Source organism: Canis lupus, chromosome 15 (genome assembly GCF_003254725.2).
Source record: "Canis lupus dingo isolate Sandy chromosome 15, ASM325472v2, whole genome shotgun sequence".
Classification (NCBI taxonomy): Eukaryota; Metazoa; Chordata; class Mammalia; order Carnivora; family Canidae; genus Canis; species Canis lupus.
In genome coordinates, this window is record NC_064257.1 from 40,917,580 (window position 1) to 40,932,838 (window position 15,259).

At 33.6% G+C, this 15,259-nt stretch overlaps 1 protein-coding gene across 4 annotated transcripts in view; it reads right to left on the minus strand.

Annotated features, from left to right (window-relative positions):
- WASHC3 (WASH complex subunit 3) overlaps window positions 1-15,259 on the minus strand; it is a 44,744-nt gene that overhangs the window by 24,642 nt on the left and 4,843 nt on the right. Inside the window, exons 3-5 of one of the 4 annotated variants that reach the window (XM_025439391.3) lie at window positions 12,450-12,515; window positions 10,320-10,427; window positions 6,518-6,628 (exon numbers count right to left, since the gene is read on the minus strand). In XM_025439391.3, coding sequence (XP_025295176.1) covers window positions 6,518-6,628; window positions 10,320-10,427; window positions 12,450-12,515 — 285 coding nt within the window. The remainder of the gene's footprint in view (window positions 1-6,517; window positions 6,629-10,319; window positions 10,428-12,449; window positions 12,516-15,259) is intronic. The other 3 variants (XM_025439393.3, XM_025439395.3, XM_025439394.3) reach the window with 3 other exon arrangements.

Genomic DNA, 15,259 nt, shown 5'->3' on the forward strand with positions numbered 1-15,259 from the left:
TGATCTCAGGGTCCTAGGATCCAGCCCCGCATTGAGGCCAGCATCATTGGGAGCTCTACACAGCGGGGATTCTGCTTCTCCCTCTCCCTCTGTGTGCCTCTTGCTCTCACTCTTTCTAAAATAAATAAAATTATTTAAAAATCTGTATTTGTAACTTGTAGGACTTTTTATGTCTTCCTATCTGAAGTGAGTGATTGCTACATGGATAGTAAGTAAAAGCAAATTCAAGATTTTATACTAGTGAAGAAGCTTAAAGGGTTTGAGAAATACTTGTCTACTCCCTGTCTTAGAAAGAATGGAATGGTTTTAGACAATAATTCAAGAAGGAGGCAAGAGGATAGATTACAAGAGGGATGAGGGCCTAGTAAGTATTAAGGCACTGAGTAGAAGAATATTACACTTTGGAAAAGAAAAGAAACAACATAAATAGAATTACAGATGTAAGACTCTGCTTATGGAGCAGGAGCTCATACTTTTAAATGACAAAATTATAAAGGCAATTAAAAATGGAAGAAATCCTATTATTGTCCTTAAGAGGTGAGAGAATTTATGGCATTGTTAATTTCCTTTTCAGGGTACAGAAATGGTTATTTGAAGAAAAAAAAAGAAATGGTTATTTGGGGGATTTTAGAGATTTTATACTGTTGGTATATAGTGATTTTTTCAGAAACACAGGTATTTTTGAGACCATGCTACCTTCTATTCTTTTGTTAATACAAACAATTTCCTACATTCCAGATTGTAGACTTCTAACACAACATGTAGCAATGTGTACAATGGATGACAAACTACTCAAGATCATACCAATAGCCAAAATACAACTCACATGATGGATTATGCGTATATTGGTCTTTCTCTACATTAGTAACTAGAACCAATTTTTTTGGTAGGGGTAGCAGGAGAGTGAGAGTGGGAATCTTAAGCAGATTCCACATCCAGTGTGGAACCCAAAATGGGGCTCGATATCACAACCCTCAGATCATGACCTGAGACAAAATCAAGAGTTGGATGCTTAAAGGACTGAGCCCCCCCAGGTATCCCAAAATGCAATTTTTAGTCGTGGACAAAAAAGAGGAACCTTAGTAACCCTCTGAGGTTGAGAAAAATTGGCATTTAAATAAAAATCTACAATTTTGTTGGGAGGTGAAATACTTTCCAATATAGATAAGGCAATTTCTAATGAAGCTACCCTTTCGAATTAGCTGAGGTTAGGCTCCTTCGTATAGTAAGTGGTTAAATTCGATTTTCTATCTAATCTCTCTGAATCCTATTTGTTCTCAGTTATACTCAAGGAACTGAACCATCTCAGCCAAATGAACAATTGATTAGAAGACTAAACAGAAAATAGGATGGCAATTTACTACCCTAAGTATAGAGATACAAAGCTATCTAGATACCTCCCACAATCACTGATAGAAATTGAATGATTCAAATTTTTATATGACTCTTTTACTGCTGTGAGGAATTTTCTAAAGCAAGTTGGTACTGTCATCTGTTCTTCCAGTTAAAGTTATAGCTTTGTAAAGGTATGGATTTAGGAAACACAACTAGCAAGGCGCCTGGGTGGCTCAGTTGGATAAGTCTCTACCTTTGGCTCAGGTCATGATCCTAGGGTTCCGGGATGGAGCCCCACATCGGGCTCCCTGCTCAGTGGGGAACCTGCTTCTCCCTCTGCCACTTTCCCTGCTTATGCTCTCTCTCTTTCTCTCTCTCTCGCTCCCCCAAATAAATAAATAAAATTTAAAAAAGAAACACAATCAGCTATGCAGATGCTGCCAAAGAACCATATGTTAGGTAATGAATGACTTACAACACTAAAATGATTATACTCTTGGAAAAGTGTTAAGTAGTTCAGAAGAACCAAAAAATTATGCTTAACAAGACCCACACAGGGGATCCCTGGGTGGCTCAGCAGTTTGGCGCCTGCCTTTGGCCCAGGGTGTGATCCTGGAGTCCCAGGATTGAGTCCCACGTTGGGGTCCCTGCATGGAGCCTGCTTCTCCCTCTGCCTGTGTCTCTGCCTCTCTCTCTCTCTCTCTCTCTCTGTGTGTGTGTCTCTCATGAATAAATAAATAAAATCTTAAAAAAAAAAGACCCACCCAGGTATGATCAAGGGGCTTTAAATTAAAATCAAAGAATAAAATAATCTTCAGTTAAAACTGTATGACTATAAGTAACAATAATATGATAGGAGAAAAAACAGAGTGGAAGAACTAGTAGGTAATTATGAAGAGGAGAAATATAAACAAATAGAAAACAAATCCAATAGCCTAAAAAAAAAAAAAGTATGTGTTTATAGAAAGCAAGCTTGCAATATCAAAATAAGTAAATCTCAGGGACTGTTAACACTTACTGGAAAGGAATTCATAAATGGGAACTGGCATTTGAAAAGAATGTCTTACAATATTTTACAATGGAACATGGAAGATGTCTATAAATCAACATATACACACATCCATGGAGATTCTTGAACGTGGGATAAAGGAAACTTCCCGACTCACTGGCCAAGTGAGGCTAAAAGAAGGCAATGGTTGTATTATCAAATGGAGTCTGATCACCTGACCAGATGGAGGATTTAGATCAATCTTTCATAAACCATGTTACAAACAAATACAAGATACAGCCATGATGGGGGCATTAGCTATTCACATGTACTGGCAGCTTAATTTTACTCAAATCAGAGTAAATTCTTGTCACCTTGCTGATAAATTCTTGTCACCTTGCTGAAAATTTCATCCTCCAACAGATAAAGGATGTAATGAAGGGAATTGATTTAACTATTTCATGGATAAATATAAACAAAAACCCAGAACTGAATGATTATGCAGAAGCCATAGGAGCTCTGGTAGTGACCATGCCAAGGAAAGACAATCCTGGACATTGTCAAACATGTAACTACATTTGTGGCTGGATATTTTGACAGTCACTCATGATATTCTTAGAAAACAGGAAAAACAGTGGATTTATATATGGCTTAATGACCATAATCCAAAGAATAATGACTGGCAGATTCCTATCAACCTTCAGGGAGACCTCTAGTTGTTCTGTTCCTAATCTGGTCCTATAAAACATTTAAAATTAGTGACTTGAAAATAAAAAAAAAAAAAAAAATAAAATAAAATAAAATAAAATAAGGGACTTGAAAAAACAGTAATATATCTCTGTTTCCAGGTGACTCAAAGGTGGGAAGGAGAGTTAATATGCAGGATAAAATAGAACATACAACAAATATTGATTGAGTACCATTATGGGTAAGATGTTAAAGTGAATGCCACGATGAGTCAAGATAAATATTTTGTCTAATGGTTCATTTTCAACAGGGGCAATAAAAATATGTATATATTATCAAGATATAAAGTGCTAAATTCCATAAAGAAACTTCAGTGGTTAGACAGATCACTGAAGGGAGATATTATTTCTAGCTTTATGTGTTGGTGGGTTCAGAAGGTAATATTCATAGGAACATGTCAGATGAGCAGCATTTGGACGTGTAGTAATCAAGAGAAGGGGAATCTAGATTCAGAGGTGGAAAAGTATGAAGTTAATATTGAGAAGGGTTTGTGGTTTTGTCTGAAGAATGAAATGCAGGATAGAAAGCAGAAGGAAACAAAAGTTGGGTAATAAGATTCTGGGATTCAGGTTGGCACAATAAACTGAAAACAATAAAATTAAATTTAACTTGGATGAACTTGCAGTTTTAGGATGGCAGTGTAAAGATGCTGCTCCCCTTTTTCTTCTTGAAAATTATCCCCCAAACAATTAGGCAAAAAGAAATAAAATACAAACACTAATTTTAATGACAAAGCAGCATATATTAACCATAACATGTGGAAATTAAAAGCAGATAAAAGTATGATTGATGACTTAGCATAGTTTAGGAAGGCCAAGTCCAAGTGCTGGAAGAGGGGATACCACAAAGAAGTAGCACTTCCAGAACCTTGGAAATGTTTAGGAATTAGAAACACACATACCAAAGGCAAAAGAGAGGCAAAGGACTGAAATCAGGAAAATTGGGCTAAAAACAGGAAAATTCTGAGGCAGAAGAAACTGAGCCCCTACTCATACTCAGTGACACCAAGCAAAAGGATAGGCTGAAGCTAAGTGCCAAGCAGTGCCACATAATTAAATATAAAAACAAGACTATTACTTCTTAGTTTTAAAATAAAAAATACTTTAACGATGTTATACATATTTTTAAATAGCTTTCAATCAAAAGAGCTATTTTTAAAAATATAGCTCTAGCTCCAAGTCCCAACTTTAGAGATTCTTATTTAGTATGGTAAGAATCAGTAACATGTTTTGATAAAGCTTCCTAATCTGAAAACCACTGAGCTGGTATAAAAAAGAAACCTATCACCAAAACCTATCTAAAGGTAAAATGGCACAGAGGAATTTTGTAGCTATTTTCATTCATAGGTAAATACTATGTGCAAGGTAGGAATTGAGAGTAGTAGAGTACACAAAAAATTCCCTACCCTCGTAAAGTTTGTACTTTAGTGATAGAAGAGACACGAAGTATGTAAAATATGTAGTATTTTTTTATCTTATTGGCCAGTTATATCAGAAAAAAGAGCAGGGAATCGGTAAAAGGAATGGGCCAGAGAGAAGGTAATATCTGAAAAAAGTGGTGGAGCAAATGTTTCATCAAGATACCTGGGAAAAAGTGTTTTGGGTAGAATAGCTGAGATAAAGGGCTGAGCTAGGAGACTGTCTATATATTTATTCAAGGAACATCAAACCAGCCAGGAGAGCTGGAGCAGAGCGAGTGAAGATATGAGATCAAAAGGGCAATAGGAGAGCTAAATTGGATAGGGTCTCATAGGCTGTGTGAATATTTACAGTCATTTACACACACACACACAACACACAGTATATTTATGATTCTGAAAAACAATGGAATTTGTCTTAAGTAATTAATAAAAATAAAAATGTCAAGTGATGTCTGGGAACCCTATCTGGCTAAATAAATATAAACAATTCCTAACATACTACCTTAAAATGAGTGTATAATAAATATCTGTGGAATAAATGGACAGTAAATTTACACTGAAAAGGATAATAAATTTTTGAACTTCTCAAAAAGTCAGAAGCAAGGTATCAAGAATATAACAATTATCCTAAGATGTAGTCTTCTATCAAAGATTTCAAGGCATTTTTATCAATATCATCAAGTAGATGTTCCTATTTCATATTTTATATATGTTAGGCATGAAAAGACTAAATAAAAAGTCTTCCAGAGTCATTCTGAAACTTTTCCTCTGTTATTTGAAAGAGTAAGACACAGGTTTTAATAGTCCATATTTTTTATAAAAACAGTTTTACTGGGTTCTAGCTTTAAAAATTTATCATAATTCATACTCAAACTAGCCCTTTATTCTTATAAAAAGAACTTTATGTATTTTCATCCCCAAGTCTGGTTTGTTTTTTTTCTAAAGCCTAGAGCTCAGGGTTTGGGTTGTCAATGAAGAATTCTGAAAGTGACAAATCCACTTTTTCTGACAGCCAGGAAAAGTGAATGTACTTTCTTCTCCCCAGTGTCACTTCTGTTGCTTCTAAATGAACCAATCTACTCTGATTATCTGACAGTATTTGTTTTTTAATTATCTTGATGATAAATAATGTCATGGACAGCATATCTAACCGTTCTTTAATATTAATATTTCTTTTGCTTGATAGAATTTTAGAAATACATTATTTTTTCAATTAATTCCTTCAACCATTGCAATAGGCCTTTATACAAAAATAAAAAGAAATTAACTTCTGCTGTTATAGACAATTGTAGATATTTTTGGTATCATACATGGAATGATTTCTCAGAAAAAAAAAATGAATTCTGGGATCCCTGGGTGGCTCAGCGGTTTGGCGCCTGCCTTTGGCCCAGGGCGCGATCCTGGAGACCCGGGATCGAATCCCACGTCGGGCTCCCGGTGCATGGAGCCTGCTTCTCCCTCTGCCTGTGTCTCTGCCTCTCTCTCTCTCTGTGACTATCATAAATAAATAAATAAAAATTTAAAAAAAATGAATTCTAAAGTCATATAATATTAAAAGCTGTACCTTAAATGGCCAAAAGACTTAGGTTCTTTTTTATGACCAAATCAGTGACAGAAGAAATTCAGAATAAAAACACACAAAACCCATTATTTGTACTAGCATACAGGAATTAAGCCAAAGCCACATGATTTAATAAATAGTGCACTTTCATTCTTCTGATACATCTAAGATTTGCTATGATAACTTTATATAAAGCAAAAAAAAATTACATAAATATTAAATATTAAACTGTGTTAGTCTGAAGTGGAGATCAATTTTAACTAGAAAGATTTTAACTAGAAAGATCAATTTTAACTAGGAAAACTTACTTTTTACCAGGGCATTAATTAAACATAGGAAAGAAGTAAGAGTGTTAGAAAACTTGGTCACTCGGTTTAGCAGTTTTCTCAGAAAAAATAACAATGAGACCTCTAAGGTTAAGAATTTCAAATGAGGCTGATAGAGAAGACAGACCAAATTAGCTTACCACTTGAACCATTTTGAGATATCTCGCATATCTTGGGTCCTTGGCTACAGTTAAGATATTTTCTGGTGTTACTTCACTTCTCTGTGGTCCAGAGTCTTGTAAACTGTTCTGCTGTAGAGAGTATTGCGTGTAAATCTTCAGACAATTCACAGAGGGGTCCATTATGTTACTTTAAAAGGGATGTATCTTTTTATAATTCTAATACAATCAATATCAGAAAAAAATCATATTTCTAAATTTATATACCAATAATGTAATTATGGGATATATGCTTCCAAATATTTACAAATACTTAAATATGATTTTGGAGGAAATTCCACTTAATATCAACTTATAATTGTTCCTTAAAAATGTAAATATACTCATGGCATTAAAAAATATTGGAATTCTGCTTTATTTGTCCCCCATGTTTTCATAATTATATAAATGGACACATTATTTTAATAAAGCTTTTAATAACGCTAATAAAACTATTTGATTTGCCAACTGTTCAACTCTAGCAGACAGTAAATTGATTTTCTAGGTATTCCTCATTTATTAAATAATCTTAGTCTAAGTGTATATGGCTATTCTATCATCTTAGAAAGCAATACATGGAGAATTTGTGGAAGAGAAGTCCTTTTTTTTTTTCAGACAAAATTATCTAGTTTGTATCTTTCAGCTACATATAGAACTATTAATATTAATACCACTTACAATAAAAAATACTGGGGAATGGTCTTTTTGGATAAAAATGATTTTATCATATAGGCAGTTCTCATTTTGCATGGAACTGTGTTAAATGAAAATTGTCCATATTGGAATCCTGTCCTCAGAATGCAAAGTTAGGACTGTCTGTATAAAGTTCTTGCTTCTTCTATCAACCTGAACATTTAGAGTAAGTTTACTTTTGTGAATTCTCATTATCTATATATTAGCATTACAGGATGCTCCTCAACAGAATGAAATCAATTATATGTCTACATGTCTATGCTGAAATGTAGATAAATCAAGAAATATCTTTAAATGTTTACAGGTTTTAGAATATGAATTATATATTAAGATTTTTCCTCAGATAATTCAAATATATATTAAACCTGTTGAAACACTGAAGTAAATAAAACATCCCCAAATCTCTTAGGTTTCTCCTGTTATATGACACTAAATATACAAAAATGAATGTGTGTGTGTGTGTGTGTGTGTATAATCTTTAAAATACATAAATACAAAACATCCAAAACATTTAATTAACTAAAAAATTCAAACAAGACCCAAGTATGTTTTTTTAAAAAATTATGGACAATAAACCCATACAATAGCACAATGGAACAAATAAGAATTAATTACACACAGGACCAATGAATTTTCAAAACTTGGCTGTTAACTTTGCCTAATAACCAAGATCTCAACAAAGTTTAATTATGTCAGCTCTTACACTTTTGCTATTTGAATGATCCATTAAGTACTCTATCATATCTCTCAACTGTCCTTCATTTTATTCTCAATCTCAATTTGCACAATTGGATGTGAGTAATGATAAGATCCGAACTATGAAATTAAAGTTGCAGAAAGGTCAGTATATAAACCTTGGGTCCTTCTTTAACTCACATAGATTAGAGATTGAAATGGATGAGTGATTAAAAAAGTACATGATTATCCTTTACCAGGTAAGTGAGCTGACTGTAATGCCAGTGATTCTGTGTTAAGCAGTACTTAAATCCATTTCAAAATATTTTACATAAAAAAATAATAACAATGGAGAAGAAGTAAGATGTTGATTTGTATATTAAGAACATGCTAAACAGGTATTAAGCTACTCAACACAAGACTTGACCACAATTTTTTAAACCCAGGAAGCCAACAGAACTTTATAAATTCTTCAAATGAATTAATGTATAGTTTTTAAATAAAATTGCCAAAATATACCAATTATTCTGAATTTTAGAAAATTTAGTTGTGACTACTTGTAATCAATTTTTTGAGACTTTAAATAGGCAGGACCAACACAACTGCTTAAGTTTTAGGATACATACTACAGATGGCATTCAAAATAACACCTGGAAAAAGCAATATTCGAAATTAAACAAAAACTACTTAAAGACATATGACAGCTAATATCCATCAAAGAATAACTATTAGGTAGAGTGAAAACATTTTCTTAATATTTTTTATACATGCCTTGTTTTAGAAAAAGCATGGTTCATATTTAATTGAAAGGATCTTGTGAAGTTAAACTCCTTTAAAACATCTGGATTTTTTTCTTCCATATTATATATATTCCAGTGGCCATAATGAAATCTACTATGTTGATTAGATAGATGTTAAATTTTCTAATATCTAATTATTAAATAAATGGTCATCTAATTATTCCCCAAAAACATATTATAATTAAATTTATGGCTCCTCTCATGGCCTCATACATGTATGTTCAATATATTTAATGAATTCAACACAGGTGCTGGAGACAGTGTAGTATAGCAGGTTAAGAGCTAGGACTTTTGGCACTGGATTGCCTGGGTTAAAATTCCAGCTCTTACACTTGTTCTTTTGACCTTTGACAAGTTACGTAATGATGTACATAATTTCACACAGGTAGCAGTGATAATACAGTATTTACTTCATAGGGCTGCTGTAAGAATTAAATGAGTTAATTTCTGAAAAGCACTTAGAAGCATGCCTGGTAGGTAAGCACCTTCTGCTTGTTAGTCATTATCGTCACACCCAATGTACTCATAACCTGATAAGTATCCTGTGAAAAGTATCTCCAGGTGCAAATGCAGAATCCATATAGATAAGAAGTCTATTTGTTCAGTACTACTAGACAGATCACTATTTAAGTGATCATTTTATTTTGAATTTTAATACTTCACTGAAATACACTAGAAATTATCTATTCTGCAACAAAGAAATTTCATTTGTTGACATAAAAAGTAATATAAAATTTAAATGTATACAGGGCATAAATGAACATCAAGACATTAAGAACCAAATGTAAATTAAAGTATGGCCCTTACTAGGATGCTAATTTGAACAAATCAACTCTAAAACCACACTTTTTAGATACTTGATATTTCTAGGTCAGCATCTCTCAAATTTTAGGAGCCTACAAGTCACCTAGGAATCTTACTATATATATAATATAGATTCTGATTCAGTAGGTTTGGGATGGACCTCAGATTCTGTGATGCCCAGGCTGGTGCTTGGAGCATACTTTGAGTAACAGAGGGTTAGATGACAGTTGGGAATTACTGTTAATTATAGTATATATGATACAGGCATGTGGTTATACAGGAAAGTTCCAGAACTTTTCAGAGACGCTCAAGGAATTACATAGTGGTGAAATGATAATGATGCCTGGGATTCACTTTAGCAAGTGACAAAAAAACTAGATGAAGCAAATGTAACAAAATCTTTACTGGAGGATCTGGGTGATGTGCCTTTAGGTCTTCATTGTACTGGTCTACTTTTGTGTGTGTTTGAAGGTTTTTATAATAAAACATTTAAAAATATCCTTCTTATCATAATGTATGGAAAATGTCCATAGTGAACTTGAAGAATATTATTATGTTCAAGATTTCTCCTAGTCCTCTATATAGTTTCTCTTTTATAGGCAAAAATAAATAAATAAATAACTTCAGGGAGTTCTTCAAAAGAACCATAAAACAGTTAACTTTTTTCAAACTTCATTTTCTATCTCAAGCTTTTGAAATGTTACTATTCAACTTTTACATCTTTATTTAACTTCTTCCTTCAAGCCTGCCGCTAGGTTTGTCTCTTTTAACCAAAAAGATCTGCTCATGTTTTCTGGAACTGAAAAACTTACCTGTGATTTCTCTGAAGTAGTTTCAGAATGTGATTCATTTGTGATACCAGTGACGCTTACAGGAGATACTTCAAATGTGACATCATCTAGGCCTGGAATGGATGACAACTGAGAAAAGAAAATTAATGTGTGGGAAATATCAGAAAGGGAGACAACATAGAGACTCCTAACTCTGGGAAACGAACTAGGGGTGGTGGAAGGGGAGGAGGGCGGGGGGTGGGGGTGAATGGGTGACGGGCACTGAGGGGGGCACTTGACGGGATGAGCACTGGGTGTTATTCTGTATGTTGGTAAATTGAACACCAATAAAAAATAAATGTATTATAAAAAAATAAAATTAAATTAATGGTCTCTTCTGGCTAAAAAAAAGAAAATTAATGCTAGTATATGAAGATAATATTAAGCTGCTTAACCGTTTTAAGTTTCCAAATGAGTGTATGTTTTAGATAGCTATCTTAAGTTTTTAAGCCTATAGAAATAGGGTTTAAAAAATTTCATCGTTGGTGTCTGAAATTCTCCATGCCATAAACTATCTAAAAGTGAAAGGTATTCAAAAATAAAGTATTTTTGAATAATTTCTCATAAATCTAACTTCACTCATATAAACATTTTTTCCCAGGAATTATTTTAAAAAATATATGGGATCTTAGTATAAGATATAAAAGCATGGGCTTTGCCCATGGGTTAAGTCACAAGCTATATGACCTTCTATAAATCTCCGTACACATCAATTTTCTCCCCTATGAAGTGGGGATAAGAAAACTTACCTCAAATAGTTGTTGTAAATAGATTTTTATTAAACATATTTTGTACTTAAAAAAAGTCCTTTGTAGTACATTTTAAGTTTGAATTATCTGGGAAATGACAAGACTCTGTCATCACATTTTAATGTCTGACACAGCCCATTATTTTTTCCTTTCTTTAAACATTTACCACCAAATGTTACTAAAATGTGTCTGTTTCATATACAAAAGATGGGAATGTTGTCAGTAGTTATGTATTTCAGGTTGGATTTGCAAGATCCATGCAAATGCTCTTTTCTGATTTCATTCTGAGATCAGTGATAGACATTTGTCAGATGTTTGGCTAACTTTAGGGATTAATTTTATGGCTATGGAAATAATTAAGGTTAACTTGTTCATACAGTAACTTAACTTGTAACTATGGACTCTAACTCAAGAATTCCCCCAAACATTAAAATAAGGCACATGCTCATAATGAAGAATAATGAAAAAAAAAAAAAAAACCCAACCCAATGGTAATATCTAAAGCAACAGTATTCATTGAGAACTGCTGACTGATGTCAGTACTTAGCACAGTAGCCACGGCCCAGTTTCAAGTAGGTATGGCTGCTAGAAGAGTATCTTCAACACAGCCAAGGCTAGATATTCTAAAATTTTCAGGCTACAGAAATATTCTGAGAGAAATATAATGGCTTATGTCCACAAGATACAGAAAGTACAAACTAGACATTCTGATCATTATGCCAAAGCTATTAGCCATTTTACTTCTCCATAAATATTCAGTATTTTTTCAGATCAACTTTTTTAAAAAAGGACAAGGTCACAAAAATATACTAATGTCTCCACTATTTTATAATCGGGGAAAACATAAAACTGCAAGGTTTCAAATAAAAACTCTTTCCTATTTTTTGCTAGTTATATTGTGTAATTTCTGACATCAAAATTGGTATTCTTCATTAGCATTCAGTATATTTGCAAATAGGAAATAGCTGATATTTTCTCCAAATTTTGCTCTGGAAACACCTGAAGTTTTACATAATTTTTACTATGTTATCAAATGATTACTATTAAGAAAATTGTGAGTTTTCCATCAAATGGAGTGAACTATAGAACACCCCAATTTGTTAGCATGTTACTCACATGCGTTTGACGAAGAATAATGAAAGAAATTTTAGTTCACATGTACATTTAAACAAACTCAGTTAACAGTTCATAATGATATCATTTTATTAACAGTTATAATAAATTAAAAACAAACAAAAAACATGTACCACTTTATGGATGCAGGAGCTAAATTGAATTCATTCCCAAATGAAATTAAAGTATGACTGAGAAAGTGGTATATGTGGAGCAAAGTTTATACTATAAGTTATTCAGAAATACAAACCTTTGCATCTAAAATATTGAGAGTTGTTTCAATTTGCTGGATACGAAGAGAAAGGTCTGCTAGTTTCTGGAAAAGAAAGATTAGAACAAAAGTATAAAGTCTGATTGAAATGAACTGTTAACAGGATAACAAAGGGAAAATTTGAAAATAATTTTTAAAAAACTATGGTTTAGATACTAGTCGTTTTCTAATATACTACTCTCTCATTTACATTGAGTAGGAATGGGAGCTCAAGGATTCTGTTATCTTCATTAGCATGTTTCATGGCTACTTTATAAAGCTCTATTCACAGACAAGCAAAAGTTACATTATCAGCCTTATCAAAGTCATTATGAGAGACATAATCAGTCATTGGGACCAGAATATAAACTTCTTCCAGAATAGAGAGTTTTGTTCACTGTTATATCCCCCATGCCCAGAACAGTATCTGACACTTAACAGGAATCTAGTAATTATTTGTTGATGAATGAAGGAATGCTTCATAGAAAGAATAAAAATTAGCTCAAGACAGCCTGGAACAAAATCTGTCTTTTATTTATTTAAAATTTATTTTTTATTGGTGTTCAATTTGCCAACATATAGAATAACACCCAGTCCTCATCTCATCAAGTGCCCCCCTCAGTGCCCGTCACCCAGTCACCCCCACCCCCCGCCCACCTCCCTTTCTACTACCCCTAGTTCGTTTCCTCCTAACTCTGGAAAATCTGTCTTTTTAAGTTACTTTAACAAGTATATACAATTCGTTTATGCAATTAATCCAAATTTAAATTTTTTAAGTTGAAAGTTAAAAGAACCTGAAGTTAAAAGATGAGCCAGTTCAGGTTGGAAGGAAGTAAAACAAAGAGAAAAAATTAGAGTACTAAAAAGGAAAAGGAATCAACCTACCATCAAATCCGAGATAAAACAGAAGCAAAAGCTTACCATGCTCTAGTTATTCTGTACAATTAAATTACCCATGTGTATATACTATTTACAGCCACACAAATAAAAATAACATCACAAAATATGATCCATAAGAGCATTTACTTAAAACTCCCTAATCCTAAACACTGTTATACTCAGTGACACAGTCCAAGACCAGTTGGCCCGTTTACTAGTTGGCAGATGTGCAGCATTCTGACTGCTTTCTGGGATATTATCAAGATCCTGACTAACTCCTAAGCAGAATTTTAACACCCTAAGTAATGGTCATTTTGCCCACATTTAGGGGGGTGGGGGGGAAACCAGAAAGCAGCCACAGGTTAAAGCTTCTTCACAGACACTTTTAAGATGAGCATCCTGGTGTCTACAAATCTATAATTTAGAAATAAAACATTAGAATCTAGTTTTTATTTTTTTTTCTCAAAGGATTTTTATGCATCTATTGAGATCATATTTTTTCTTATTACATTTGCTGCTGTGGTGAATTACATTGATAGATATTCAAATGTTATATGAACTTTGTGTTCCTCAGATGAACCCCATTGAGTTATCATACATGATCCTCTTTAATTTAATTTTTTTTAAATCTTTAGAGGAAAAAAATCCCATTTATTTAAAATCGTCCAACATTTAAAAATCTAACCCTGGGAAACGAACTAGGGGTGGTAGAAGGGGAGGAGGGCGGGGGGGTGGGAGTGATTGGGTGACGGGCACTGGGGGTTATTCTGTATGTTGGTAAATTGAACACCAATAAAAAAACAAACAAACAAACAAAAAAACATAGGGCTACTGCCATAAAAGAAGAGGCTTTTTTACTCTGCTGAAGGTGCCCAGGAGTTAGCTTACTCCCCCAGGAGGATTTGGAACAAGCTTGGATTTAGAAATTAAGTTTCTTGTTCTGGGTGTGTTGATTGAGTGGTCATGGCAACATCTGTGGCCTAGTCACACAGATGTGGTCCAGAAAGAGAGTATTGCCTTGTACAGCAGTGATTCAAGCCTGGATCTGGATTTTTAAATGTTGGAAGATTTTAGAATGTAGTTTTTAAAAAACATTTTGGTATTTTAGAGAGAGAGAGAGCGAGCACACAAGTGGGAGGGGGAGAGGGAGAATCTCAAGTAGACTCCATGCCAAGCATAGAGCCTAACTTGGGACAGGATATCATGAACTGAAGATCATGACTTGGGCCAAAATAAGTCAGATGCTCAACCGACGGTGCCAACCAGGTGCCCCTAGAATCTAGTTTTAAATGGCACTTAAAGCTAAGTTTAAGTTTGATTTCTAGCATTTGTTCATATAAAGCTTTAATGTAAACATAAATATAGGTTTATAGAAAAATCATATGAATGAATTCCTTTCCAAATTATAAGTGTTGTCCTAGAAATCATGGAAATTAAATTTTTGCAAATTTCATTAGTCTTTTAATTCATTAGAGAAGATTAGTAACTACAGAAATCCTACAGCTAATTAATTTGTAAGTGAGATACTTTCTAGCTTATCTAAAAATACTTATATTGGTTTGATTAAAATAAAAACAGAAAAAGATGAATTAAAAATTAATTTTTGTTTAGATATCTTTATATAAATGTACTTTTATTTATTTGTTTCTTTATTTAGAGAGAGTGGGCGCCTGAGCGGATAAAGGGGGGAGGGGTTAGGGGAGAGGGAGACAATGAACCTTAAGCAGGATCCAGGCCCAGCAAGGAGCCCAAATGCAGGGCTCTATCTCACCACCCTGAGATCATGACCTGAGCCAAAATCAAGAGTCAGATGCTCACCTAGGTGGCCCCAGATAAATGTACTTTTAGGCAATAATCACCATCATTGTAAACTATGCTACACTGTGCATACAATATATCATTTGAAATCTCACACCAAACATATAAAGCAG